The sequence below is a fragment of the Triturus cristatus genome, chromosome 6, assembly GCF_964204655.1.
Source record: "Triturus cristatus chromosome 6, aTriCri1.1, whole genome shotgun sequence".
NCBI classification, from domain to species: domain Eukaryota; kingdom Metazoa; phylum Chordata; class Amphibia; order Caudata; family Salamandridae; genus Triturus; species Triturus cristatus.
The window spans coordinates 142221373-142248585 of NC_140589.1; the positions used below are offsets into that span (position 1 = coordinate 142221373).

The following is a 27213-nucleotide window of genomic DNA, read 5'->3' on the forward strand; positions in this document are numbered from 1 at the left end:
CCTCGCGGTAAATGCTTTCTCGAAAACGACTGCAACAAAGTATGTCGTGTTTGGTGTCAAACACCTTGGAATCATACCTCCACACAAGTAACTGGTGTGGTGGTATGATTCCACCCCTGAGAACAGAGGTTCTGGGGGTACCTAAGTCTACCGGTACCAGCTTTCTCGACCCTGACAGCACAAAATGGATGCTGCCAGCCACAGACACAATTCTGCCCTCCTGCTGCTGAGCCAAGCTCGAGCAGGGGAAGGCAGCACAATAGGCATCCTGTCACGGGGAGGTGTGATCACCTCCCAGACAGGATTAAGTGTATTGGGGCTGGGTGGGTGCACTGTCTCAGTGCCAGAAAGTCTGCATGAGGGGCACATTTGGTGTCCCTGTGCATAGTCCAGCTCAAACCAGTTCTGGAGGGCATTTGCTCCTGCTCTGGCGTGAAACTGGAGAAAGGACAGGAGAGTATCCTCCCCATTGTCCAGACCCACCCCTAGGAGGGTCCCTAGAATCTGTCCAACCCTCTCCTGTGGGTATAAAATGGGTTACCGGAGTATAGGACATTAGATTTTACGTGGACAAGATTCTACAAGAAGAAACCAATACGCTTCGACCGTCTAGACACGCTTGACTTCGCTGGACCTCTATTGGTCTCAACTTCGTCTTCCCTTTCCGTCCAAAGCCTCGTCTTTGTCCCTGCTCCATACAGGCTCCGTGCAGGACCTCCAAGACATCAGAAGTATCTCCCTTGGGCTGAAGGAGTCACTCTCCTGCATTCGCAGGCACTGTAGCACATCGGACCAGACCAACAAAACAGGAGGTGGGTTTCTGAAGGTCTATGAGGTCGAGCTGCCCTCTTGCTGAGTTTGAGGCCAGTATCCCTCGTGTGGACCGCATAACCCGTACCTCTGTGCACCGCATACATTGGCAGCAGCACATGCTTGTTGACGTGCAACAATTCCGTGCATTGGGCTATCTGTAGCCCTGACCCCAGTACACCTTTTCCAAAAAGGACTCTGGCCTCTTTGTACTCTGTGCCCTGCTAGCTGTTGTTCAGTGAACACACCTGAGGTCCCCTTGTGACTCCTGTGCCTCCGGCCTGTGAGTCCACTTGAGGGTCAACACTACTTTTCTTGGGCTTCCCTGGTTGGTCCAGGTCTGCCATGATTCCCCTTGCTGTGGTGAATCTCTGGGTCCTTGCTGGGCCAAACCTCATCGAACTTGACCATCTTCTTCGGTTACCGCTGCCAAGGCTTGTTGGTGCTCCCGCCGGACACCGACCCCTCAGCACTCGACATCCTTCGTGGGACAACTCGTACTGGCTCCTGGACGTCCTAGACATCTCCTGGTCCATGCAGCTGAAGAGTCAAGATCCCCGTCAACACACCTAAAGCACCCGACATCGGTGGGCATTCGTCTACCGAGCCCCTGGTCACTTCAAAGTGACCCACACTCTGTCCCCTCTGCTTTCAGGTTCCTTTCTACAAGAATCCATGTTTGGATTCCACCGGACATTCTTCTTACTTCCAGCAGTGGCATTTCTTTGAGGTCTTGCATAGAAAACGACAAGGGTTTCCGAGGCCACTTTGTGCCTATGCACCCGGCTCCTCTGGGATAGGTAACTCTGGTACAAAGGAATCCACGGGTGGGGTGGCTCTCCAAACTCTTAAGTTCCATGGGAATTCCTCGACATCCACTGGGAAGGGTTCTTAATCTTTAAATCTTCAACCCCGATTTCCCCATTGAATTGTCCGGAGCAGGCGGTCGTGTTCTCACTCTGCACCCGTCCACCGTGGGGTCCCTACTTACTCACCTTGAGTGGTTCATTGGCATCCTAGCAATTCTACACCTTCTAGACTTGGTCTAGTCCTGAGTCGTGGTTCTTATACCACTTATTTAGTATATGGTTTGGTCTCCCCCTGGAGCCCACTGTGTATTGTGCTACTTCCGACTGTTTCTTTGCAACTGTGTTATTCAAATTGTGTTCTATCCTCATGTAGAGGATACTAGAGTGTTCTATAAAATAAATACATATTTTTATAACTACTGTGTGGTTTTCCTTTCAATTAACCAACACTATAAGGTTGCATTCTGGTAAAACAAGCTGCTTAACATTCCTTCAAGACTTAGCCTGAAGTCTGCTGTCCATAGCTATCACTAGGATAGCTTTCTATAAAGGTTATCTTTAACCTAATCACCATACGTTTTGTAAGGTGGCCACTTTAATTAGTGGACAGCATATACCAAGCCACTTCTCACACATGGGAATCACTGTCCTGATGCTGGATTTTGCTGCATGCAGGCAGAGTGAGGCTGAATTAATCTTTCATCATGTGCCTGGACGATTGTGGCATTTTACTATTAAAACTGCACTGCGCAACCCTGGCTCCAAGATCTGGTGCCACCAGATTCAGAGACAGTCAGTCTAGTTGCAACCTGATTTGTGGCTTGCTAATGTCAGAACCCCAGTGAATGTTTTTATGGTTGACTTTCAATCTGTCCCTACAGAACATTCAGAGCCTCCAGTACAACTAACAGCCACAAATAATCTTATTTGACCAGTTCTCTTGCACTTCTGAATCAGCACTACTTCACTATGCAGTGCCACAGGTGAGTGGGAGTGTTGTGGGGCACAGACTGGGATTAGAGGTTCTTTCAGGTCTGTGCATATCTTTGGGTCTGTGCCTGTGACTGTGTTCCTGTGTACAAGGTTAACTATTTGTTAGTGGGCCTGTTTTCTGCTGATAGACCTGCATGCCTGTATGATATTAGACATTAGGGCTACCTTTCTCTTTCTAACTCTTCTTTATTTTCATCATCATGTGTGAGAGCATAAGGATTCTGAACAGGTTTTTAGAGACATTCCACATTCTCATTTCCTCTTCCTGCGTGTATGCTAAAGCGAGTGTCTGTGGCTCCTTCAAGCCAAAGAGAGCCTGCACTGGTAATTATAGAGGATGGCTCCTTGAAAAAGGTAGGGAGGTCTTTGAGTGATTGCGGTACTCCGGGGGAAACCATACCAAAGGGAATGTCAAGAGCTGCCTGTACCACCTGACAACACACGTGGAAGAGGACCTTGGAAGATAACTCCATAGAACGTTCTGTGCTATACCAACAGGACTGTTTTGTTGTTAAACTTTATTTAAAACTACACCCTGTCTATTACTACGGGTTATTGAATACAATCAATAAAAACCCTACAATATTCAACCTCTACGACCTCCTCGCTTATGTTTCCGACCTACCCTCCGACAGTACTGTTTAATGAGCACCACCAGGTGTTGCCAGTCTTGAAACATTAAATATGAGGTCATCCTAGGATTGCTAGTTAAATATGAAAAAACAAGGTTGTGTAAATGTAGAAAATCCATGTTTTCTGTGTGATCACCACATAATTTTCATCTTTTGCTGAGCCTTATACATTTACTGGGTTTTGCACTCTGTGCACTTAACCCCTGCTAACCAACAGTTGAGTGCTGGTGTAGCGAATTTAAGCATGGTTGAATTGATATACTTCTAATTGGTATATTTAACTTACCTAGATGTCCCGAGTATATGGTATAAAGTGTACCCAGGGCCTGGCAGTAAAATGCCACTAGTGGGACCTATTGTGCTATCCATTACAGTTGTGCAAACTTGCCTTCAGACCTGCACTGTGCAGCCTGACTGTAACAGTGTAAAAACTGCAATCCGACTTGCATAATAAATACAGAACAAAACATCCCCTTTAAATATTAATAAGTCACATCTATGTAGACCATGTGGCCCACAAGGCAGGTTTCATGGTATTTAAAAGTAGGACATGTAGAAAAGCAATGTTAGCATGTCCTTACGGTAACTAGCAACTAAAAGCTGTTTTTCAGTGTGGCTAGCCTAGCTGTCCATGGAGAAAACTAGGATACACATTAAAACTCTAGTACTGTGGCTCAGGAATGGGAGCTGGTAAAATAGATAACTATTTTTAATAGTTAATAAAAGCCAATTAATTGGTGAGGTTGGATTTTTCTTAAAACATGAAGGAAAAGTTACTTTTAGAAGGTTACCTTTTCCCTGCCAGCCGTTCTTGAAGGCTAATTTGTATTTGCTGTCCAACTCCTCCTAGCCGGGGATTAGCATTTGAAAAGGTATGAAATGGATCCCTGAAGCTACATGATAGGCGTCTGTGATTGATAATTTAACCTGAATGGGCAGGAATGACTCCTTTGAGCTACACAAAGGGTAGAGGGTGTGAGAATCCCTTTTGACATTACAGTGTCAAATTTTGCTTAAGTGTCAACTCCTGCTTGACAGGTCTGCTGGGTTTACATAGAACACTGGGGGTGCACTTGTGAGGAAGTGAAGCAGGATGTCAAGACAATTCTTATGTAGCCTCTGTCTGGTTGCTGTAAAGTCTTGCTTTTGTTCCACCAGACTTTTGTCTCTGGGTTTATTGGGAGTACAGTGGCTACTGCAAGCTGGATATTGGTGTTAGATATGGAAGGACACTAGGATTCCCATAATACACTCCGCTCACACACCCAGCCATCAGATTCCATGTTTAGTGTGGTGGATGACTTTGCCATCTCAGGAAATGACCAAAAATGGGTAGGGTTGACACTGAAAACGTTTACTTCATTGGTTAGGGGATGCACAGAAGTCATTCCCACCTACTAGCTCATGCCAGTAGTAAATGTGGCACCCCCAGACACCCACTTATAAACATTTTCTGGATCTGGAGAGGAACAGAAGAGGACTGGACCCGTTGTCTTTAACCTGAGGGGAACCCTGAAGGACTAGACCTACTCTCCTTGTTACCAGGACACAGAAAGTGGACTCCAATGGTCATAAGGCTGGCCTCTTGTTCCAGCTACATGGATACAACAGCTATCTTTTCCTGGAGGTACCCATCTGAACTGTGGCACTTGGACCTGAACTGGACCCAGCAGTTGGCCTCACCTGTGAGTCCCTAAGTGCCTCCCCATAGGTCCTGGGGGGTTTAGAAGTGTACTACAGTTATGGAGTGGGATTTAAAGGACTAAAGCCAGAAGGTAAAATCTTTGACTGGCACAAAACTTGTTGATGTACTTGACCTGCTTTCCATCGCGGTCACAAGCAAATTGCACCTCAGTCCCAGTCTACTTCAACCAATGACTACCATTGGCAGCTTGTACTTCTTAGTGCCACTTATTATTTTAAACATTCAAGTCTACGGGTCTCCTTCTTGGATTGGTTTTATTTTGTTTTCATTTAGTTTATTAAATGTTACTCTATTTTATAATTCGGATTGGGATCTATATCGTTTTTCATTATTACTATTTTGGTACTGCCTAAATACATTATACATTGCCCTAAGTTAAGCCTGCCTGCTCTGTGCCATAGCTAACAAGGGGGTGAGCTCCGTTTAATTTAGTCACATTGAGGGTTCACCCTGACCAGGTCTGTGATTATTCCTTGAAGTGAGTAGTCACCCTGCCAAATAATAATCACATTTCTAACAGTTAACATTTAGAAAATGTCATTTTTTTTTCTAAGACTGATATAAAATAGTTTTTTGCAGTAAACTATTAATGGTAACTTAACAACGTAGCTCATTAGGTTGGTGGATCTGGAGCTGATATATGTGTGTAACTTGCAGCCCATATTTTGTAATCCCTTCTTGGCTATCTCAGACTTTCAGACTTCTGGAGTCAATAACATGGATACCATTAGATTAGCCAACAGTACTGTGTAGTTCTACAGGGATATGGAAAAGGCATAGCTAAATATGTATAAGCAACATGTAAAATGCAAGCTATTTATTTTAGGGAAATTAGACAAATGCAAATAAGCTTCATGGAATTGTAGGAACGTGTGTGAATTAATGAGAAAAAAATAACCTTCCCAAGCAAAGTTGTGTTGAAAGCGCATCCTTTTTTCTCAAGTGAATTCATCATTATCTAATTTTCTAAAAAATAAATAACTTTAGCAAGAATCCCGTAGCCATGCAATAAATGTATATTTTAATGCTGCCCATTTCTCACAGGCTTTACAGACTAAAGGTTTTTGATAATGTAAAACGTGACCCTATTACTCTCATAAATTCCTTGGAGAACTGCAACCCCCAGTACAAAATGATTACGTATCACCCCATTTTCACTGGTGAAACAAAGTAAATATTCTGTTTTATACACACCAGTTATCACAAATTTACAAAAAGGTTCCTTGTGAGAGGGAACTCTTAGAGCCATCTCTGAATCCTTCCAACTTGTTAACATTTTGTTGGGTTCACTAGGCTTTAAAATGGACCATTCCCAGCCATCGCACACAAAAGCTCCATCCGCATCTCGACCTACGTCGACAACTCACTCCCCGACGCCGAACACCTCCACTTCGCAATCCACAGCGACCCCAAGACCACCCTCAGAGGCACCCTAATGTACAGACCACCAGGACCACGCACTAAGTTCAGCGAAGACATCGCAGACTTCGTCAGCCCACACGCACTCCCGTCCACCGACTACATCCTCCTAGGGGACCTCAACTTCCACCTGGAGAACCACACCGACAACAACACCACCGCCTTACTGGACAACCTCGCCAACCTGGGACTGAAACAGCTAGTCAACACCCCCACCCACTACGCCGGACACACGCTCGACCCCATCTTCTCCTCCAGCAAACACATCTCTTTCAGCCACACCACCGAACTCGCCTGGTCGGACCACAGCTGTGTCCACTTCAGCTTCAAGAAGACCACCGTGCACCACCACACCCAGCAACCACCAAGAAGACAGTGGAATCGAATCACCACGGAACAACTCACATCGACCCTCTCTCAAAAGCAACCCACCAGCACCACAGACCCCAACGAAGCCACCAACAACCTCACGAGCTGGATCTCCGACTGCGCCAACCTCCTGGCCCCCCTGAAGACCCAAGCAAACACCAACAACCACAAGAAAAACTCCTGGTTCACCCCCGACCTCAAGGACTCCAAAAAAGAATGCCACACCCTCGAAAAGACTTGGCGCCTCAACCAGACCGAGGAGAACATGTCTGCTCTCAAGAACGCCACCCGCCAACACCACCAACGCCTCCGCGCCGCACGAAAATCAGCCTTCCAGAACAGACTAGACAACAACGCCCACAACAGCAAGGAACTATTTGGCATCGTCAAAGAACTCTCCAACCCCGACGCAGAAAACAACTCCATCCCTCCCTCACAGGACCTCTGCGACTCCCTCGCAGCCTTCTTCCACCACAAGATCACCGACATCTACAGCAGCTTCACCACAACCAACACGAACCCACCACTGGAACCCGCCACCGACAACACCACCATCCTCACCTGGAACCCAACCACCACCGAGGAAACCACCCGCATCATGAACTCCATCCACTCAGGATCACCATCCGACCCCTGCCCGCACCACATCTTCAACAAAGCCGACAACATCATCGCACCCCACCTCCGAGACATCATCAACGCGTCTTTCACCACCGCCACCTTCCCGGAGAAATGGAAACACGCCAAACTCAACGCCCTCCTAAAGAAACCAACAGCAGACCCCACCGAACTCAAAAACTTCCGGCCCATCTCGCTCCTACCGTTCCCCGCCAAAGTGAAAGAACTCTCCAACCCCGACGCAGAAAACAACTCCATCCCTCCCTCACAGGACCTCTGCGACTCCCTCGCAGCCTTCTTCCACCACAAGATCACCGACATCTACAGCAGCTTCACCACAACCAACACGAACCCACCACTGGAACCCGCCACCGACAACACCACCATCCTCACCTGGAACCCAACCACCACCGAGGAAACCACCCGCATCATGAACTCCATCCACTCAGGATCACCATCCGACCCCTGCCCGCACCACATCTTCAACAAAGCCGACAACATCATCGCACCCCACCTCCGAGACATCATCAACGCGTCTTTCACCACCGCCACCTTCCCGGAGAAATGGAAACACGCCAAACTCAACGCCCTCCTAAAGAAACCAACAGCAGACCCCACCGAACTCAAAAACTTCCGGCCCATCTCGCTCCTACCGTTCCCCGCCAAAGTGATTGAGAAAATCGTCAACGCTCAACTCACCACCGCCCTGGAAATCAACGACTCACTCGACCCCTCACAGTTCGGCTTCAGAGCTAACCACAGCACCAAGACCGCCCTCATCGCAGCCACGGACAACATCAGATCCCTGACCGACAAAGGAGAAACCGTGGCCCTCATACTCCTGGACCTCTCTGCAGCCTTCGACACGGTATGCCACCATACCCTGATACGTCGCCTCAGCAACGCCGGCATCAGAGGCAAGGCCCTGGAATGGATCATCTCCTTCCTCTCCGGAAGAACCCAGAGAGTCCGCCTCCCCCCCTTCAGATCCACAGCCACAGAGATCATCTGCGGCGTCCCCCAAGGATCCTCCCTCAGCCCCACCCTCTTCAACATCTACATGACCCCCCTGGCGAACATCGCACGAAAACACGGACTCGACCTCATATCCTACGCCGATGACACCCAGCTCATCTTATCCCTCACCAACAACCCCACCTCAGCTAGAACCAGACTACACGAAGGCATGAAGGAAGTAGCGAACTGGATGACAGACAGCCGGCTTAAACTGAACACAGAGAAGACGGAGGTCCTCATACTCGGCCCTACACCCTCCGCCTGGGACGACTCCTGGTGGCCTCCCGCCCTGGGCAGCACTCCCCAACCCACCGACCACGCACGCAACCTCGGCTTCATCCTGGACTCATCCCTCTCCATGACCAGACAGGTCAACTCGGTGACCTCGGCATGCTTCAACACCCTCCGCATGCTCCGCAAGATCTTCCGCTGGATCCCCACCGACACCAGGAAGACCGTCACCCACGCCCTCGTCACCAGTCGCTTGGACTATGGGAACACTCTGTACGCCGGCATCACCATCAAGCTGCAGAGGAAACTGCAACGAATCCAGAACGCTGCCGCACGACTCATCCTGAACATACCCCACCACCCCCACATCTCCAGACACCTGAAGAAACTTCACTGGCTCCCAGTCAACAAGAGGATCACCTTCAGACTCCTCACCCACGCACACAAAGCCCTGCACAACCTCGGACCAAAACTCATCAACCACCGCGTCTCCTTCTACACTCCTCCGCGCACCCTACGCTCGACCGGACAAGCCCTGGCAGCCGTACCCCGCATCCGCAAAGCCACCGCCGGAGGAAGATCTTTCTCTTTTCTGGCAGCGAAGACCTGGAACTCCCTTCCCAGCCACCTTCGCGCCATACAGGACCACCTCTCCTTCAGAAGGCAGCTCAAGACCTGGCTCTACGAGCACTGACCCCCCTCCCTCCCCCCCAGTGCCTTGAGACCCTTACGGGTGAGTAGCGCGCTTTATAAATGTAACTGATTGATTGATTGATTGACTGAACCTCATTGGGGTAAAGCTCGCATTGACCCCATTTAAAAAAAGTTTTAGATTCACTTTAATCTCATCAGCGATTGTTTGGGGAAAACTCAAATTCAAATGTCTCAAAATTCCATTTAATTTTCACTCAACACACTTTTGGATTATTTATCTCACACACGTCTGCACCATAATGTAAAATATAAAATAAAAGACATTTTAAAATCTTTTAGTATTGAAACTTTGTTAAAAATAATTGTAGGACGCTAGAAACCCCTCTCATCCACACCACAGTGGCCTGAATCTTTCCTTCATGTTATCATCACCAGGGGCCATGCCCCCCTAAGCAAATATTCCTGGCTATGGGCCCGCGTGGTTGACGCAGGTCTGGTGTCTAATCAACACAGTGGGCACTTGAAATACAAGTAAGCCAAACATGACATCAACCCACAGAACCATATAAACAATCACTTAAGAAAAACTCTCATCTGGTGTTGAGCAGCGAGGAAAGAGCAAGGGCTTCTCTTGGGGGACTGTGGTTTGTTTCGACAGGATATGAAGACCATTGATGTTTTCTCATGGACTCCTGGTTGTATTTGTGTTAATGTAAACTGGCTGATGAACAATAAAATGAAGAAAGAATTGCATGATCTGAAGCCTCTGGTCCAGACTAAAAATTACAGAAGGAGGGCAACCCTCTGACTCAAAAGAAGCCTAGGCATATACAAATTACGAACCCAATTGCTCCAAAAGGGGAACCAAGTTTATAAATAATACCCAATTTAGAGTACGGATCTCAAAGAAGGATCATTATTATACAAATTTTGTTTTAAATATTTATTTTGGAAGATGTAATTTGAGATGTCATGTAACATGATATGAATAATGTAATTTGTGAGGGCTTTAGCGGTGCGTAGTTCTATAACTAGTGAATTTCAGTGTTTTAAAAAAAAAAAAAAATTAAAGAGTAGTTTTATCTAATTTCAAGACCCATTTTCTGTGAATTTCCTTTTTAGGTCTCGCCTACGCAGCGCGCATGCGCTGCTAAGGAAAGAGACCTTTAGCCCTCGATTCCCTTTTTGAGGCAAAAACGTGCACGCGTTGCATTGCTTTGAATGGCAACGCGTGCATGTTTGGCGATTACCTTGCGGAAGCGAGCACCGCCATCTGGTAGCAATTATCGCGCTCGCTCCTGAAGGTAAACGCTGCCTGCTCTCGGCCGCACTCCCCTCCCCTAACTTTGCGAGCAAGGCGCGCACACGGCCAATGCCTGTTTCTATACCCTTCATCTCTTTCTGCTCCCTTTTTCTCCTCCATATCCCTTTGTTTCTTATCTCCTTTCTCACTCGCCCATACTTCCTTCACCCTTCTGTAACATATTACTTGCCCTCCTGTTTCCTTTCACGTTCTACTTTTCCCCTATCCTCGCTCTCCTCCATTTCTCATTTAGCCTCTTCTCCCTAGCTTGTGTGTTTCCCTTTATTTTCTCCTCAATCTTTTAACTTTTACCCTCGCTTTCTCTCTCTACTCTCAACTTCTTTCCACTTCGGATTCATATCTTCCTTCTCCTGTCCCCTCCTATCCTTCTTTACATACGTTTTGCTGTTCATATCTTTTCTTACTTCTTTTCATATTTAACCCTCCAACCATATTTCTCGTTTTATTTCTTTCAGAAATATCCTTTCATTTCACCCCACAAACCACCCTATCTCCTCCACCTTCACTTTCTAAGGAAATGTAATTTCAGATGCAGCCCCCAGAATCGTGACGTTTAAAAAGACACACACTGGACGGAAGTTAAACTGAAGGCAGTACAAGGAATGCCGGCTCGCCTCACCACTGGGCCCCGGTGCCTGTGGACCATTGATAGCTAGGTGTACGTGGATTTCTGTGACAGTATTCAAAGCTAAATAGTCTGCTGACCCAGCAGCTGCTTCGGCCACGGTCTTGTATGGTGCATTACAAGCAAAGCACAAATGTAAAGCAAACATTGCCTGACAGCTATTTTATCATAATGCAGTACATAACAGTCCCGTGCAGCAAGTAAGGATGCTTACATCACGAAAAATAAAGAAACAATTTAATTTAAATGCGGTCAACCTAATTCACGCGATGTGAATGTCAGCGAGTACTGTAGATGCGTTAAACTTTGACGAGTTTGAATCCCAATGGGTGTAGCTCAGCCGTTTATCATCCTGCAGTCTACAAGTAAACTGTTACATAATACTTATTTACTATGCTAATCTGAAGTTAAAAAATGCTACATAAAAATATGTTCTTTTATTTGTTTTTGCACTCACAAATTATACGTAGTGAATTTTCCACAGGTTTTTAGGCAATTAATGGAAAAGTTTGAAAGTTTTGTAATCATCGGTTTTTGCTTATAAAAAGAGTTATACGTATTTTAGCAAATATTGTCACACGTTGAAATAGCTGAAACAGCACGTAACAGAAAAGCAGAGCGCTATTATGGATTACATTTTTTTTTTTAATGGGTATAGATATGGATGATGAGAACCGATTTCTGGACTTCTATGGTTGTGTGATGAAACTGTGTCCATGCAGTTGGAAGACGATATTGTATATAATTGTGTAAGACTAGACAAGTCAGCCATATGTGGTTGTGTATCACATTGTTTGCGAGCGACAACCTTTTATTTCTTCTGTATAGGGCAAAAACAAACGTTAGTTTTAAAAAAATTACATCAACTTTTTATTGCGATCAAACTTATGTGCATATGAAATCAAGGGGAACACGGAAATATAGAATCATATTTTTATCTCCATTATCCAATGTGTTTATTTGGTTTATAACTTTTTAAGACAGTACGTTATTCATTTACTAAAACACAATTTTGTTAGGGCAATACTGTTCACTGTGAAAACTTTTCTAAAGTCCTAGCTACTGCACAACCAATAGGCTATTCTATGGAGCAATGTATATTAGGTTCATGCAGTATCTCACAGGATTAATATTAAGAACAGATAGTACAATTTACAAAATAAATAGGAAAAATCATAAAAAATGTATTAAGTGAAATTATACAAAAACAGATTATAGGAATCGGAGATATGGATTTTTAAATGCGCAAGACAAAAAGCACCAGGAAACAGTAAAGGGCGAATCAAAGTCAATATGCATTGACTGACTTAGGAGCGATTGAAGGCCGACTGCGATGGCGAGGGTGATTTGCAATCCTTGTGGGTCACATGGTCACAAGTTTGATCTTCGGACATTTTCACTCTTTTATTCTCAGCGTTTTCCAGCAGAGTAAGGGGGGATGCTGACGCAGTAGATCCCTGGGTGTTATCAAGCCCCCTCTGAAGCTTTCAGTTTTGGTGCCAAAGCTCTTCTCAGAATAAAGTTACATTATAGTGCCCCTGGGTGTGCTTTGTCGCTGGGATGAATTCATCACTTCACACAAGTTCTGTTCAGACAGGCTTGTTCCTGGTTCTCAGATGTCTCCATCAGGGCAGGGTAGGAGTTGTAGCTGTTCAGGAATCCAAGGGTTGGATACTTTTGCATTAAAATAGTTTTTTTTATAAAGCGTGAACTCGAGCCAAATGTATTGAAGGGCTTAAGATGAACACTATTTACATTACACAGGGTTGCATTTCGTATTTTAGGCAGGAGATTATTAAGTGATTTGCCCAGAATCACAGGACTTTGAGTTGACACAGACTCTGAAACCTGGTTCCCTAGTTCTAAGGGGCATATTATCAAGGACGGCGTTAAAAATTATCGCCGGTTTAGCGGCAGAAAACTGCTGCTAAAGCGGTGATAATGGGCTTGATAATATGCTGCAGAGAATTCCAATAGAAGCCCATGTTCACACCAGAACATGGGCTTCTATGGGAATTCTCAAGGGCATATTATCAAGCCCATTATCAGTTTCCAGCCACTAAAGCGGCGATAATTTTTACACCGTCCTTGATAATATGCCCCAACCTTTTTTAAATTGTAATGAAAGAATTTATAAGGAGTGACTAGGAGAAGCTGAGTTCTGACATATCCCCAGAGATCGAACGTAAAGCTTTGTGGGAATTATACAGAGACGAGAAGCCTTATACATGCAATACATAAATATCGACGTTTACGAATGTCAACAGAAGAGTTTCACTAGACCTTCTTGCAGGCAAGGAATTTTAGTTCAGAAAAATCGAAGTACGTTTTTCAAACCTGTGGTCAATCGACACTATCCTAAATGAGGGTAGTGCGAGGAACAATCTTTGAACCAAGCAGAGCCTGTGAGCATCTACGAAATCTTACAAGCTTCCTTTCATAATTTCCAGATTGTTAATGAAGGCTAAGTCCTGGATGGTTCCATACTAGTCGAACATGGGGGATTGAATGACCTCGTAACCTGGCTTACTTGGAGTGAAAGCTTTTATGAATGTATGTCGATTCCCACTGCATCTATTTTGCAGATGAACTGCCTGCTAAATGTCCTGCACTCCTCACTTCAGAGCACGAATGGAGCATAGTAAGTATGGACTATTCAGTGAGGATAAAGGTTGGTAGGCACCATTTTCTCTTTCTGCAGCCTGTAAAGTGCGAGGCACACAGGAACTGGCTGCAACTAAGAAATTATATACAGGAGTCAGGTTGCAAAACAGAAGAAAGACTGAAAACAGGGGTGGAAAGCTAGTGGGAAAGCGCCCTTCTAGAACTCCATAAATCGAATATAGAGCTCTCCTGTTGTAGAAAAATATCAGATTTGATTTCTGCTGATGAGACTGTACAATCTATATCCTCTCCCACAGGAAAAAAAAATTGAGCTCTCTATCAAGAAGGCGAAAACTTCAGCAGCCATGGGTCAGGACATGATACCAAGAAAAGTCTTGCAAAGTGATCCGGTGAAGTGGGGCGCGTTCCTGGCACCCCTTTTCTGAAACTGTTATGGCCACTGCTAAAATTCCTTATCCATGGACTGGGAGCATCATTGTTCCAATACTAAACATGCATTTGCAATGCAATAGGTCTCACATTTGCGAGAGTTTGAGCTATTGGCATTGTAAATGATAATGCGATTTATTTATGTGTTGGTTTTCAAAACAGGTAAAAAAAGGCATTGTCATCAACAATGCCAATAGCTTAAACTTTCGCAAATGCGAGACCTATTGCATTACAAATGCTTGTTTAAAATGGGAGCCAATGAAGAGTCCTCAAATGAGGGGAAATATGCGATCTTGTGGGAGGTTTAACAAACCAGTCAATTGCTAATTGTTTACAATTCATAAAACCTCTCTAGATATGGCTTTTCCACTTCTTTAGTCTCAGCTGTTTTTTGGCCATGCTAACAATGTTTAGCTGTCACAGTCCAGCACTAAAAGATGCTTTGGTTACTAGTGGGCTTGACAAAAATGACATTACATTGCACGTATGAAGCTGTGCCATGAATTACATATGCCACGCCTTTTATAGAGATATGCTTCTTAGCCCGCTTCTAGGTTTGAGCTTCCCACTCCCCATTCATTCAACGTAAATGAATGGTTCCAAAAGATTGGTCGATTGTCACTTGTGAGGAGATCTCAGTCTGCCTGGATATTGTACATCTTAGCTTGAAAATCGGCAATCACAGGGCTTTTTTATGCGGATCGGGTATTGTGCCCACGATAGCAGGTGGCACAGGAAGGAGGAGGGGGGGGGGTTGTTTGGGGGCGATTCACTCAGCAGTCATGTTGTGCTTGTGGGTCAGGTTGATGAAGGCTGTCCATTGTGAACTTCCCATTAAACTCTTAAGCCTCGATGGTGATGACATTCTCTGGCTGAAGAAGATGGAAAAATTTCGACTAGGGAAAACTCTAGAAAACTCTTGCCACCCAGATACGGCCTAAGTAACGGGAGCAAGAAACTTGAAGAGGTCTCATCTGAAGACTGGCATGTGGCACAATAGGAATATAAAAACGCCTTGGCATGAAGACTCTGGAACCAACACGCTGCCATCTAATGGCAAGAACTGAAGTGCAACACCACTGGCCCACTGGTACCCCAAGTGGTACAGCCACACACTAGATCAGGGGTCTCCAACCTTTTCTGCGGCGAGAGCTACTTTTGATCCGTGAAAATCATTGCGAGCTACTAAAGGCCATGCAACTTGTACATTATTCCCAAAGTCCCTCCATGCCCAGCTTCATTGATGAGGGATAAACAGACACCCGTTTATGTCTGCAATGCACAATATGAAACCAGAGAGCCTGGTATTAGTCCTGGCTTTCCTCTTCACAAACCGCGTACTCCTGACCTCTACCATAACCAGCTAAGAAGACTACAATCATATTATATGGCCGTGCAGTGCTGTTCAAAGCTGCAATCATACTAAAAACCCTAACCTGCAAATCTGTCTCTCACACCTTTTCATCCACCACACTACTACGTTTCATAACTCGGTAATAGAACTTTGGTGGTCATCACGCACAACATGGAACACTTCCCACATAGGCTCGAAAAAATAAAGACAACACCTTTCCCACCACAAACCCTACATGGATTAGCTTGCAGGGTAGTAAGCATTATAAACAAATGATGCAATACAATTCTTTTATTACATCATACCTCCTTTTTCTACATCATCACATGACCAGACCTTGAAATGCCGGAGTTCAGCACTGTACAAATTCTTTCATAACAGACTTTAAATTTGTTCCATTTAATTATAACCTATTCCACATGTATGGTGCACATGACTTGCCGTCTTAGTTTATTATTATAGAATTATCATCAGGGATGGTGGGAGTCAATGATTGGTTCATGTTCAAAAGGTATTACTTCTAAAAATGCCTCTCAATGTAAGTACTGTAATATGCTGTTCATACAAAATGCTTATGTATGAAAAAGAAATAAACGTGATTTTCTAAAACATTCCATCATATTTTTATTTGCCTCTTGTGCCACTGTTTACATTATTTTCAAGTCTTTGCTCACACAAGGAAGGGGCCCCAGACCTTAGCTTGGCCCATGATCAGCTCTTCTAGTTAATTTATTAGCCTCTTTTACAACAGAAACATATGGCCACTGCAAGGGCGAGGAACTTTTTTAAATGGGATACATTAGAAGTGAATTGCGAAGCCTTATATTTATTGTGCTTCAAATCAACAGTTCTTTTTAAATTACTCTCATGATGTCATGACACTTGACTAAATGCATCGTTTTACATGTATTTTGTGTTTTAAAAAAAAGTACCTCTTGGAAGTTCTCCCTTTGCACAAACCGGAGCCAGTAACTTAATTTTACATTACATTTCTTCCATTATTTAATTAAAATGTAATGAAAAGACATGTAAAATTATGTTCTCGGTTCCGTTTTGAGGCCAGGAACAACGTGCAAGGTACACAATTTATTTCAAAATAAAAGATGCCTGTGAAACGCTGCTTTAATTTAATGATCAAATTAAAGAAGAATTTCAGATTGATTTATTACTTGCTCGAACTACTGCTCATGTTTCAGATGCCTCAAATAACGGCATGCATCGGCATCTATTTAAAAATAAAAAAATAAAAATGTTTTTCTTGGCCACAAACGTGATGGCTGTCTGGTTCTGCTTCAGGTGGCTGGCACTGCATCTCCTGTATTTCAGCATGGAGACCCAATTATGCATTCAAGGCTGCCACTCCGGCCGCAAAATGCACAGGATCATAGCAGTAAGGAATGCAGCAAAAGGTGCGCATAGTGGTTCTCCGTGGGCAGCAAACACTGCCCATGCGCTGGCCGACGTCAACAACTTCGCCCCGCCCTAGATGGGCTCAAATTGCAGTTGGTTCCTACTGCGGCAGAGAAACAACTGCAAAAGGCCTTAACCCTTTCGCTGCGGCGGGAATTCCGCCGCAGCGCTGGGGGGGGGTTGGGGGCAGCGCGGTGGCGCGGTGCTCATGACGGAACCACTCCGTCATGAGCCGCGGTTGAGCTGTGCTCATGACGGAGTGGTTCCGTCATGACTCCGCCCACTGCGCTAATCGCCTGCACAGGCGGGGAATTAGCGCCGCGTGGGCGGCGCGGCCACCAACGGCCGCAGCATGACGGAACCACTCCGTCATGAGCACACGGCGACCGTGGCTCATGACGGAGTGGTTCCGTCATGAGTGGGGAAGGGGTTAAAAAATAAACAAAACAACAACAATATACTACTAAAGTGGCAGTCAGGCTGCAAGCTACTGGCAGGGCATCTGCGAGCTACCGGTAGCTCGCGATCAACCGGTTGGAGACCCCTGCACTAGATCATATCAGAATGTTAAATATGAACTACGGGGGCAGGTTTAAAGACAACACCAGATTGAACGGTGAGTAGGGTAACCAAATGAAGATAACCTGAGCCTTCTCTGGTAGGGCACGTTGATCAGCCAGTCATCTAGATACAGATACATATCTACCTTATAATTGTGATGAAAGACTCAAACAGACCTCTCTCTCACCATAAACCTGAGATGTTGGCATTGGGCCTCCCAAACACTATGCAAATACAAGTAGAGCTATCCTACTAGCTCAGCTGTCAACATCTGCATCACAGTTACCACCCTGAACCTCTCAAAGGCATACATTTGCTTAAATTATAGAGGTCTTAACTTGATTAAATCCTGCTTCATGTTTTTTATATTTGAAATCTATTGACTGTAAAACTCTAGCTATGGTGAGCTTCAGGCACAAGTTCCATGATGCCCAAAATATAAAGTCTCCTCCAGGGGAAAAATTGGAGATATCCTATGAAGTCATGGGATGTGTGTGTGACAATACTGGCCAAACACATGGTCTACCCTCTTTTCATGACACAGAGCAGCCAGCTATCTTTGATAATAGACCACTGATGAAGAAATAGATTAGCTTTTCATTCAATATTGGAGACTTTGTTGAAATACCCGTTGGGGACAAAAAACGTAATTTATGGGGGGTGCGGAAAAGTTGAAGTTACTCATACGCCTACCTTCCTTTTTTTGAGGAGGCAGCAAAAGGCTTGTGGGGCAAAATGGGGTGAAATAGCCACCAAAGATATTTAGTTGTCCTGGACTGCAGCAAGCAGTGCAGATTTTGTGGAAGAAGCACAGGTACAGCGGCTCATGCAAGCACCACTGAACCTGGCCCACAGAGCGGTATCAATGAAGTATTGGAGATTTGAAGCATCTGTGGCTTACTGGCAGCCATTATTTTTATTTAGTACCAGTTCAATGATTATCGGCGAAGCTAGAAGCGTAGATCAAAAATAAATACAAAACATATATAATACTATAACACATATCAGATATTGGCACAGCTACCTTCAGGTTTACCCATTTGTAAAGTTTTCCATTTGTTTTTCAACTAGCCAGCAATCAGTAATCATGCAGGGCCTTGTATCCACTCAATGGACTAGCACATTTAATGCACACAAATAAATACTCGGGTTGTACCGAAATGTACATAACTAATTAATAGTATTTAGCCATTTTGAATCCATGAACAAAATGAAATTGCCATTACCTCACTCTCATTACAGCAGAAGACATCAGTATGGGTATAGAATCCTGGGTCTAGGTCTGCAATGGCTGGTGCAGGATTAAATATGGTCTTTACTGAAACAAAATGAAATGGTTGTTTAAATAATTCACAGTACACTCCTGATGACACAAATACTGTTCAAACAAAAATAATACATCAACTTTTACCCGAATAAACAATTTGGCCATTTAGCTTGGTAGGGCTTATCAACTCCTTTAGTTGGTGATGTAAGTGAATGGAGTGATGTATGTGTGTGTGGTGCCTTTGTGTGGTGGGGGTGTTTGGTGGTGGTGGGGTGTGTGGTAGGGGTGTGTGTGCATGTACAACTGTAAACTATTCTTCCATTCTCTACATTTATAATCCCTTTCTGATATATTTATAAAATATTTGTGGTCCCCAGTACCGTTTTTTTTTTTAAGTTCAGTTCATATATCTTTCCAAAATAGAAGTCCAAACTATTTTAGAGATAACTGAGGAGAAATGGGCCCTTTGTAGAGTGTCAGCTCTTAGATCTTCATATGATAGTTTTATTCAAGTCAATGCTTGCATTCATCTTTAAAGAAGGGATGGTGCAGCCATTACTCAGGTAGGCACGCACACCTGCAGCCCTTACGTAAGTAGATGCACACGCCAGCACTTTGTTGCCTGCTTCTAGACTCAGAAAGAGATAGGTGTAGCCAACCTACAAACCCTTGAATAACTTTAAAAATGTATATTTAAGCTAACATTTCAGCCATTTCAGCCACCGAGAATTTCGAAATTTTTCTTACCTAACTTTTAGCACATAATTAAAAAAAATATACGAAAGATAATTTCATCCTTCTTTGTTGTAAGAGGGTGAGCCTTATGAAGCTCGGCATTGTCGGGAACAGCCTTTACCATGCAGGCAATACAACGTTATGCCTTTACCGCGCATCAAATACAACACAATGCCTTTACCAAGCATTGCATTTACCACGCTTGTTTTTACCACACATATTCCTTTGCCATGCATTCCTTCACAATGCAAAAGTAAGTATATATAAGGTAAGTGTGTGTCTGTGTGTATATATATATCTATCTATCTATATATATATCTATCATTATACCACCTACGATCTGTTGGCCCTCCGCCCCAAGGTTGCAGATAGTTGTCACCATACCATGTCTGTAGATTCAGACTCATTTTCTCCTCACTGCGCTACCTGCCATTTTACCACCTATGGTTGGAGCAATGACGAGTTGATGCTGACTAACATGAAATTGATATTATTAAACTGCAGATCAATGAAAAAGCACAAACAGGAGATACATGATCTAGTATTAGACAGGGATCTCAATGTGCTCTTTTTAACAGATACATGGCTAGACGATGCTTCTACCCCAGAGACTTTGGAAGCTGTTCCTCTCAACTACCGCCTGCTTAGACTTGATAGAGAAAAGCAGAAAGGGGGGGGATTGGCTATAATCTATAAAAACAATCTCAAATGCAGCTTAGAGAAGGCCACATTAGCCAATTGTGAAGGTGGTTTTTTTACCATTAAAGTTAATCCTCAAACTATTATTAATGGACTCCTCATGTACTGGCCTCCAGGCAAGTCCTCACAATTTAGCAATCAACTTGCCGAGATAATAACTCAGCATGCACTGCGGTACAAAAAATTTCTTATTTTAGGGGACCTTAACTTTCACTTCGAGGACCCTAATTGTAAGAAGGCACAGGGAGTAGTAGATAGATTTTAATCCCTAACACTTAAACTTCAATCTACATCTCCGTCACATCAACTAGGTCATCTTTTAGATCCTGTTTTTGCTAACTGGGAGGGGATTACAGTTGCAAAACCGATCAAAATAACATGGTCAGACCATTTCATCATTCCTATTGAGGTAGCAATTGCCCAACAGAAAGACAGACTTACCAAGCCCAAGCCCCTAAAACGCAGAGATTGGAGAAAGTTTACACCGGATGATTTTAAATCCGCCCTATTAAATGATCCTCCTCCGCTCAGTAATACTCTGCTTAAGGCATGGAATGACTATGAGACATGGATGTCTAGGGCTCTGGATTCTGTAGCTCCTTGGACATCCAAGCCACTTGCTAGAAAAATTAAAACTGCCCCTTGGTTCTCCAAAGATCTTATAGTAGCAAAGGCCAAATGTAAAAATTTAGAACGTGGCTGGAGGAAAAATTATTCTCCAGAAGACATGCTGATCTATAAAAGAGAATTAAAAATATACCACAAACTCATAAGAGCAGCTAAAGGCGCTTATTTTAAGAAACATATTGAACTTGCAAAGAATCCCACTAAAGAACTTTTCTCTATCTATAAAGAACTCACTGTCCCTATTAGATTGGTGGCCCAAGATACCTACTCCAATGAGTTGTGTGATGATATTGCGGACTTCTTTGTGAAGAAGGTAGACGCAATACATGACACATTTGCAGACAACATGCCAACTAAACAGATGATAGTGAGAAATGACCAGGCCTTTAAACCCCGCCTGACATGTTTTAAAGTCCCTGAAAGGCAGAATCTGCTCACTATTATAAACAGCATCCAGTCTGGCTCCCCCCTTGATGCGATCTCTCCCAAGCGTTGTAAGGGTGCCTTAGAAGGCATGATTGATCAGATCGAACACCTTATCACCTTATCTTTTCAGGAGTGCTATGTGCCAGATGTATGGAAAATGGCTCAAGTAATTCCCCTGAAGAAAAAAGCAACATTGCATATCTACCAGCTACAGAATCTTCGCCCTATTTCCCTTCTCCCTTTTTGTGCGAAAGTGTTAGAGAAGGTAGTAAATATACAAATCATGAAATTTGCTGAGGAGAATTTTCTTCTCCATCCAACACAGTCTGGATTTAGAGTGGGCCACTCCACGGAATCAGCGGTTCTCTTCTCCACCGAGTGTCTGAGACAACTAGTTGATGAGGGGCAGACGGCAGCGTTGGTTTTATTAGATCTTAGTGCAGCCTTTGACACTGTGCTGCACTCAACGCTGCTGTCCCGCCTCTCAGATATGGGAGTGGAGGGATCTGCACTGGAATGGATTAAATCCTTTTTAGATAACAGGAGCTTCCAGGTGCACTGTCCCCCTTATAAATCCTCCCTCAGAAAGCTCAGACATGGAGTTCCTCAGGGCTCCAGTCTGAGCCCTACGTTGTTCAATCTTTATATGGAGCCTTTGGCTCATATTGTGGAAGCCTTTGGAGTGGATATCGTCACATATGCTGACGATACCCAATTAATAATCAAACTCACCCACAATCAGGCAGAGGCGGCTACCAATTTTTCAAACTGCATGCTGTCCGTGGCAGGGTGGATGAATAACAACTGTTTGCGCCTTAATGGCGACAAAACTGAACTTTTAGTGGTTGGTAAATCTCCCTCCGCTTGGTCGCATGCTTGGTGGCCTAAGGAATTGGGGGTAACTCCTCAGCCGGTGGAGTCTGTCAGAAACCTAGGGATCACGCTGGATACGGAGTTTTCTTTTAAGCATCAGATTAGCAAAACCATGAGTAAATGCTTTGGAATACTCAAAACACTCCGCAAAGTTCTTGATCTCCTCCCCATTAGTGCTAGAAAAACACTCATCCACGCCTTAGTTACGCCTCATCTGGACTATGGCAATGCTCTCCTTCTGGGCCTTAGCAAAAAAGGTATTCACCAACTGCAGTGCGTACAAAATGCGGCTGCGCGTATGGTGCTAAACCTCCCTCGTAGAGCATCAGGTAAAATGGCACTTCATGAACTCCATTGGCTCCCTATTGAAGAACGAATTAGGTTCAAGGCTCTCTGTTTTGCCCAGCGCATCGCCCAGGGAAAAGGCCCTGACTACTTGCGTAATCTTCTGACTCTCCATCGTCCCATCCGCAATCTTAGATCTACTGGAGCAATGTTGTTCCAACTTCCCTGCGTTCGCAAGACCAAGATTGGAGGTGCTTCCTTTAGGTTCCTAGCCAGCAAACACTGGAACAGGCTTCCTCTTGATTTACGTATGGAGCCCTCTGAAGCAAGATTCAGATTAAAACTGAAAACTCACCTATTCCCACGTAAATAATAGTCTTTTTCTGGGATCCAGGAGTGCCTCGGACTTTTTGTCGTTTCGGGGTGCAGTGGCATTTGTCAGCGCGGGGACACACTATGCCAGTGTAACCAGGCGCTTTAGAAATGGTTTTATTATTATTATTATTATATAGAAATGCGTTTTTTGATTTGCTAATAACTTTGGCATCGTTTGACGAATCTTCGCGAAATTCTCCCAAAAAAAAGTCTATCCATGTCAGCTGCTATCCTGAATGTTTGGGGGTGATTCATCAAGCGGGGGCTGAGAAAAAAGGGGGGTCCCAAAATGTGTGTTAATTTCCATAGGAAATTTTGAGACAGGCTACAGCCCAAAGTGCTCAACGGAATTACCCTAAATTTGGCAAAAAGGTAGTGCTTGGTTCAGAAAGCGACCTTTTTTTAAAAAATAGTGTAAATCCATTCAGTAGTTGCTGAGAAATTCAAAAAATAAGAGTCAAAAAATCAATTTCCCATAGGAAACTTTAGGAAAGGCTACAGCCCGAACTGCTGAACGGAATTACCCCAAATTTGGGAAAAAGGTAGTGCTTGGTTCAGAAAGCGACCTTTTTATTGAATGGTGTAAATCCGTTCAGTAGTTGCTGAGAGATTAAAAAAATAAAAGTTTCGATATCTATGGCCATGGTGGATTCGCAAACCCTTGCGACCATGAGCTTTATTCTAATTGGCTATCAACACTCCAAACCAGGAAGTGTTAGCAGCCATCTTCTGGATTGGTAGAACCAAGTAACAAGAAAACAGGGAAAAAAATGTTTAAAAACAAGAAAAGGGGGGCAGGGTAGAAACACCCTGACCCCCTAGGCCTGCTCAGGGGGTCCCACAAGGACCCCCAGGGCCAAAAAAGCATTTTATTAAAAAACAAAATCGGCCGAATTTGCGCTGGGGTCGCAAATCCGGCTGAGAAAATTTAAAAAAACAAAGCACGGGCTCCCGTGCTTCGTTGTATTTAAGCCCCCAGGTGGGCCAGGTCCTGGGGGCACTGAAAAAAATACGTGGGGGGCCTCAATTCCCCCCCCCCACAGCCCCGGGGACGCCACCTCCCCGGGGCAAGATTTATGAGTTGCGTGGGGGCACGCAGCCCCCCGCAGCCCCAGGGACCACCACCTCCCGGGGCTCAGTTTAACAATAAAATGTATGGGGAGACCACCACCTCCCCGGGGCTTTCTAAATGAAGGGAGGCCATGCGGCCCCCCTCCTGGAGCCCTTGATGGCCCTGGGGACCGTCACCCCCCAGGGCCAGCTCCTGCAGTATGACTACCCCCGGGACATTGCTGTTTGCTATGACAGGGCGGGAGCTGTGCGGCTGCCGCCCTGTCATAGCAAACACTGGTTTGGATTTTGTAAGCAAGAGCAGGAAATCTGCTCTCGCTTAAAAAATCCAAACCAGATTGCTTTTCCACAAGGGGAGCTGCATGTCAGAAGCTCCCTGTGTGGAAAAGCAATGCCGGCTCCCGCAGGAGGCAGTGAGCCGGTAGGACCGTGGGGGACTTGGGGTCCCTCCACAGTCCCCAACGGAAAGGCCGGGGGATGGGGTCCCCGGGGCCATGAGTGGCCTGGGAGGGGGGCCACAAGGCCCCCTCCCTCAATTATAAAAAAATAAAAAAATAAAGAAAGATGCACAGCCCCGGGGATGGGGTCCCCGGGGCTAATAGAGGCCTCAGGAGCGGGGCCACGCAGCCCGCCTCCTAATTTTTTTTAAAAACAAAATAAATGAATTTATGGCCATGCCCCGGGGGATGGGGTCCCCGGGGCCAAAATTGTCCTCGGGAGGGGGGCCACGTGGGCCCCTTCCCGTTGACTTAAAAAAAAAAAAATAGTGGTCAGGCCCTGGGGGATGGAGTCATCAGGGCCTCAAAAATGGGAAACGAAGGGGGGCCACACAGCGCCCCTTCTGGAAAAAAACAAACAAAGAAAACGGCATCGCCCCCTCCCTGCATCACTCTGCAAACGTGCCACGTGACGCGTTGTAAGTTGGGAAATTAATTCCCCTTAAATACTGGGGGTCCCTGGGGGCCAACTAGCCCAACAGGTACCTCCAGTATGCCCCACAGAGCTTCGTTGCAGAGAGGAGGTCCAAGGCTACTCCCCTTTTTTACACCACTCTGCAACGCAGCTCTGCGGCGCTTACTTGAGTTCGTTGGTGGGCTAGTTGGCCCCCAGGACCCCTCAGGACTCAAGGGGCCTTAATCCTTCAACTCAAAACACGCTACGGGGTGCGTTTGCCCAGTTGTGCAGGGAGGGGGTGTGGCCTGATGTGACAAGTGTGCGAACGCGCCCTGTGGAGCGTTTTAAGTTGGGGATTAAGTAAAGAGTAGTATTGATATTATAGCAATCAATGACATTTGTATCTTGAACGGTTTCTACCACCATCTGCTAGATAAGCATTTAATATTCTGTGGTACATAACAATTGTAACTTGTATCTAGTTTTGCTTCAATTTGTTAGATATTTAATAACCTTGTTTTGGCACATACTGTCGATTTGCTATCATTATATGAATAATTTCATGTGATGTGTTCAAATTGCGATCTATCTCAAACCTGTTGACTGCCGACCAACTATATTCATTCCTTATACTGCTTTCTCACCAAACTTCTTTTCAGATCATATTTTTTATTGGTCTTTGCTCTCCTTCACTACTACTAATATGAAGTCGCTTTAGACTCAAGATTGACATTTATGAGTCCACAACCAAACTGGGTTATATCTTTACCCGCGTAATTGTAGTTAATCTTAATGCGGGGTCCTTTTACGGTTGAGTTAGTAAGTTACTTTCATATACATGTAATATCAATCAGTACCTGTTACATAAATTTAGAATATGAGTTGCGCGCTTTCACGCAATCTGGTGGTGTTGGATACGACTTTTACATATATTTAGGCGGCCTATGACCTCTATTTAAGTCTCACTAGACCGTCCAATATGGCGGCTCTATTTATTGAGAAACCCCCATTGCCCGTTCAGTAGGTTGACGCATTCATCACATGACTGCACGTGATCATGTGATTAGCACGCCTCCTCTGTAGTGATGATCGTTATCTACCTATGTACAACGCTAAGTTAGCATAACCGCGTTAGATGTTAGAAAGCCATCTTGCCGCTTTTGCTGCTTTTGCACACGACACTGTAGTCACATGTTATTAGAATTGAGAAAATGCTTACTCGACTTTGCTTCACATGAGAACTGTCTGTTGTTAACATCTTAAACATTGAATAGCGACCTTGGTCTGTACACAGTGTAACAGAATCAGTCTGGATCACTAGACGGTGCATGTTGTTGAGTTCAGGTTGATCGGCCCACTAGTTTAGCCATAACACGCACGCAGCTGCAAATACCTGAAAGTCGAATGCTTTTAATATTGCAGTGTTACATGTTTTCAACACATTCGGAAGAAGAGCGTTCCTAGGAGCAGAGCATAGCTGATCCTGTGATGTGAACTCTCTGAGCTGATCTTTACGGTATGGGGTTCCCCGTTCAAGCCTAGAGGCCTTTTATTAGTCTAATAATACTATTAGTGTGTTAGAGAAAGGAAGGTGGCCTAGCGCCACTGTCATTTTAGTATGATTGCTCCTTTCATTTTCTATGGTATTGTAACTATGCTGATGGTTTTGATTTTAATCGTTTGTCTGCTAATGTTAACCAAACTGCTGCATATTAGGACACGAGGTTTATAAAATAAACTCTTTCAACTTTTCCCGTGTCTCTGTTAATTCTGTTGTGGACTGATACGAGAATAATTACGAAAAGGTGTTTCTGATTCCCACCATTCCTGAGAAATATACTAAGTCGCTTGTTCTGGGTTGTCTATACATTGGGACCGCCGAGCTAAACCTCGGATAACGAATGGGACACTGATGCTGGCCGGATAGGGGGTTCTGGGTTCTGAGGTGAGTTTTTGGTACACCACAATTCACTGAGGGCCTGGGTTCCTGCGCATAGTTCTGCGCATAAGCAGAATCCCTGCAAGATGGCGCACCTAACATTTGGTCTATTGATTTGAGACGCCTTAGTAGTGCTTGTATTAGTCCACAACACCCTCACTCTGGTTTCCGGATAACGGGAGTGACGGTTTAACCTACCTGTGTTTCGACTAAATAGGTTCATTCAAGCTTGATCATTAAAAAGGTTATTTAATCTGAACCCTAGTGCTACTGATTTATTGTAGATTTACTGTTGGAGCCCTAATGGCGGTCGAGATTGCGGCTCATAGCCGGGAACCTCTGAAACGTCATCTGGCTAACTATGGGGTGCCAGACGATGGTATGGCTGTGATTTTTGTAGTGAGTGCCGATGCGTTGTTCCCGTTTGAGTTGTTCTA

At 44.7% G+C, this 27213-nt stretch overlaps 1 protein-coding gene across 1 annotated transcript in view; it reads right to left on the bottom strand.

The window, feature by feature from the left end:
• RBKS (ribokinase) overlaps nt 1-27213 on the bottom strand; it is a 451979-nt gene that overhangs the window by 191617 nt on the left and 233149 nt on the right. The window contains exon 6 of the mRNA XM_085610358.1: nt 18812-18903. Coding sequence (XP_085466484.1) covers nt 18812-18903 — 92 coding nt within the window. The remainder of the gene's footprint in view (nt 1-18811; nt 18904-27213) is intronic.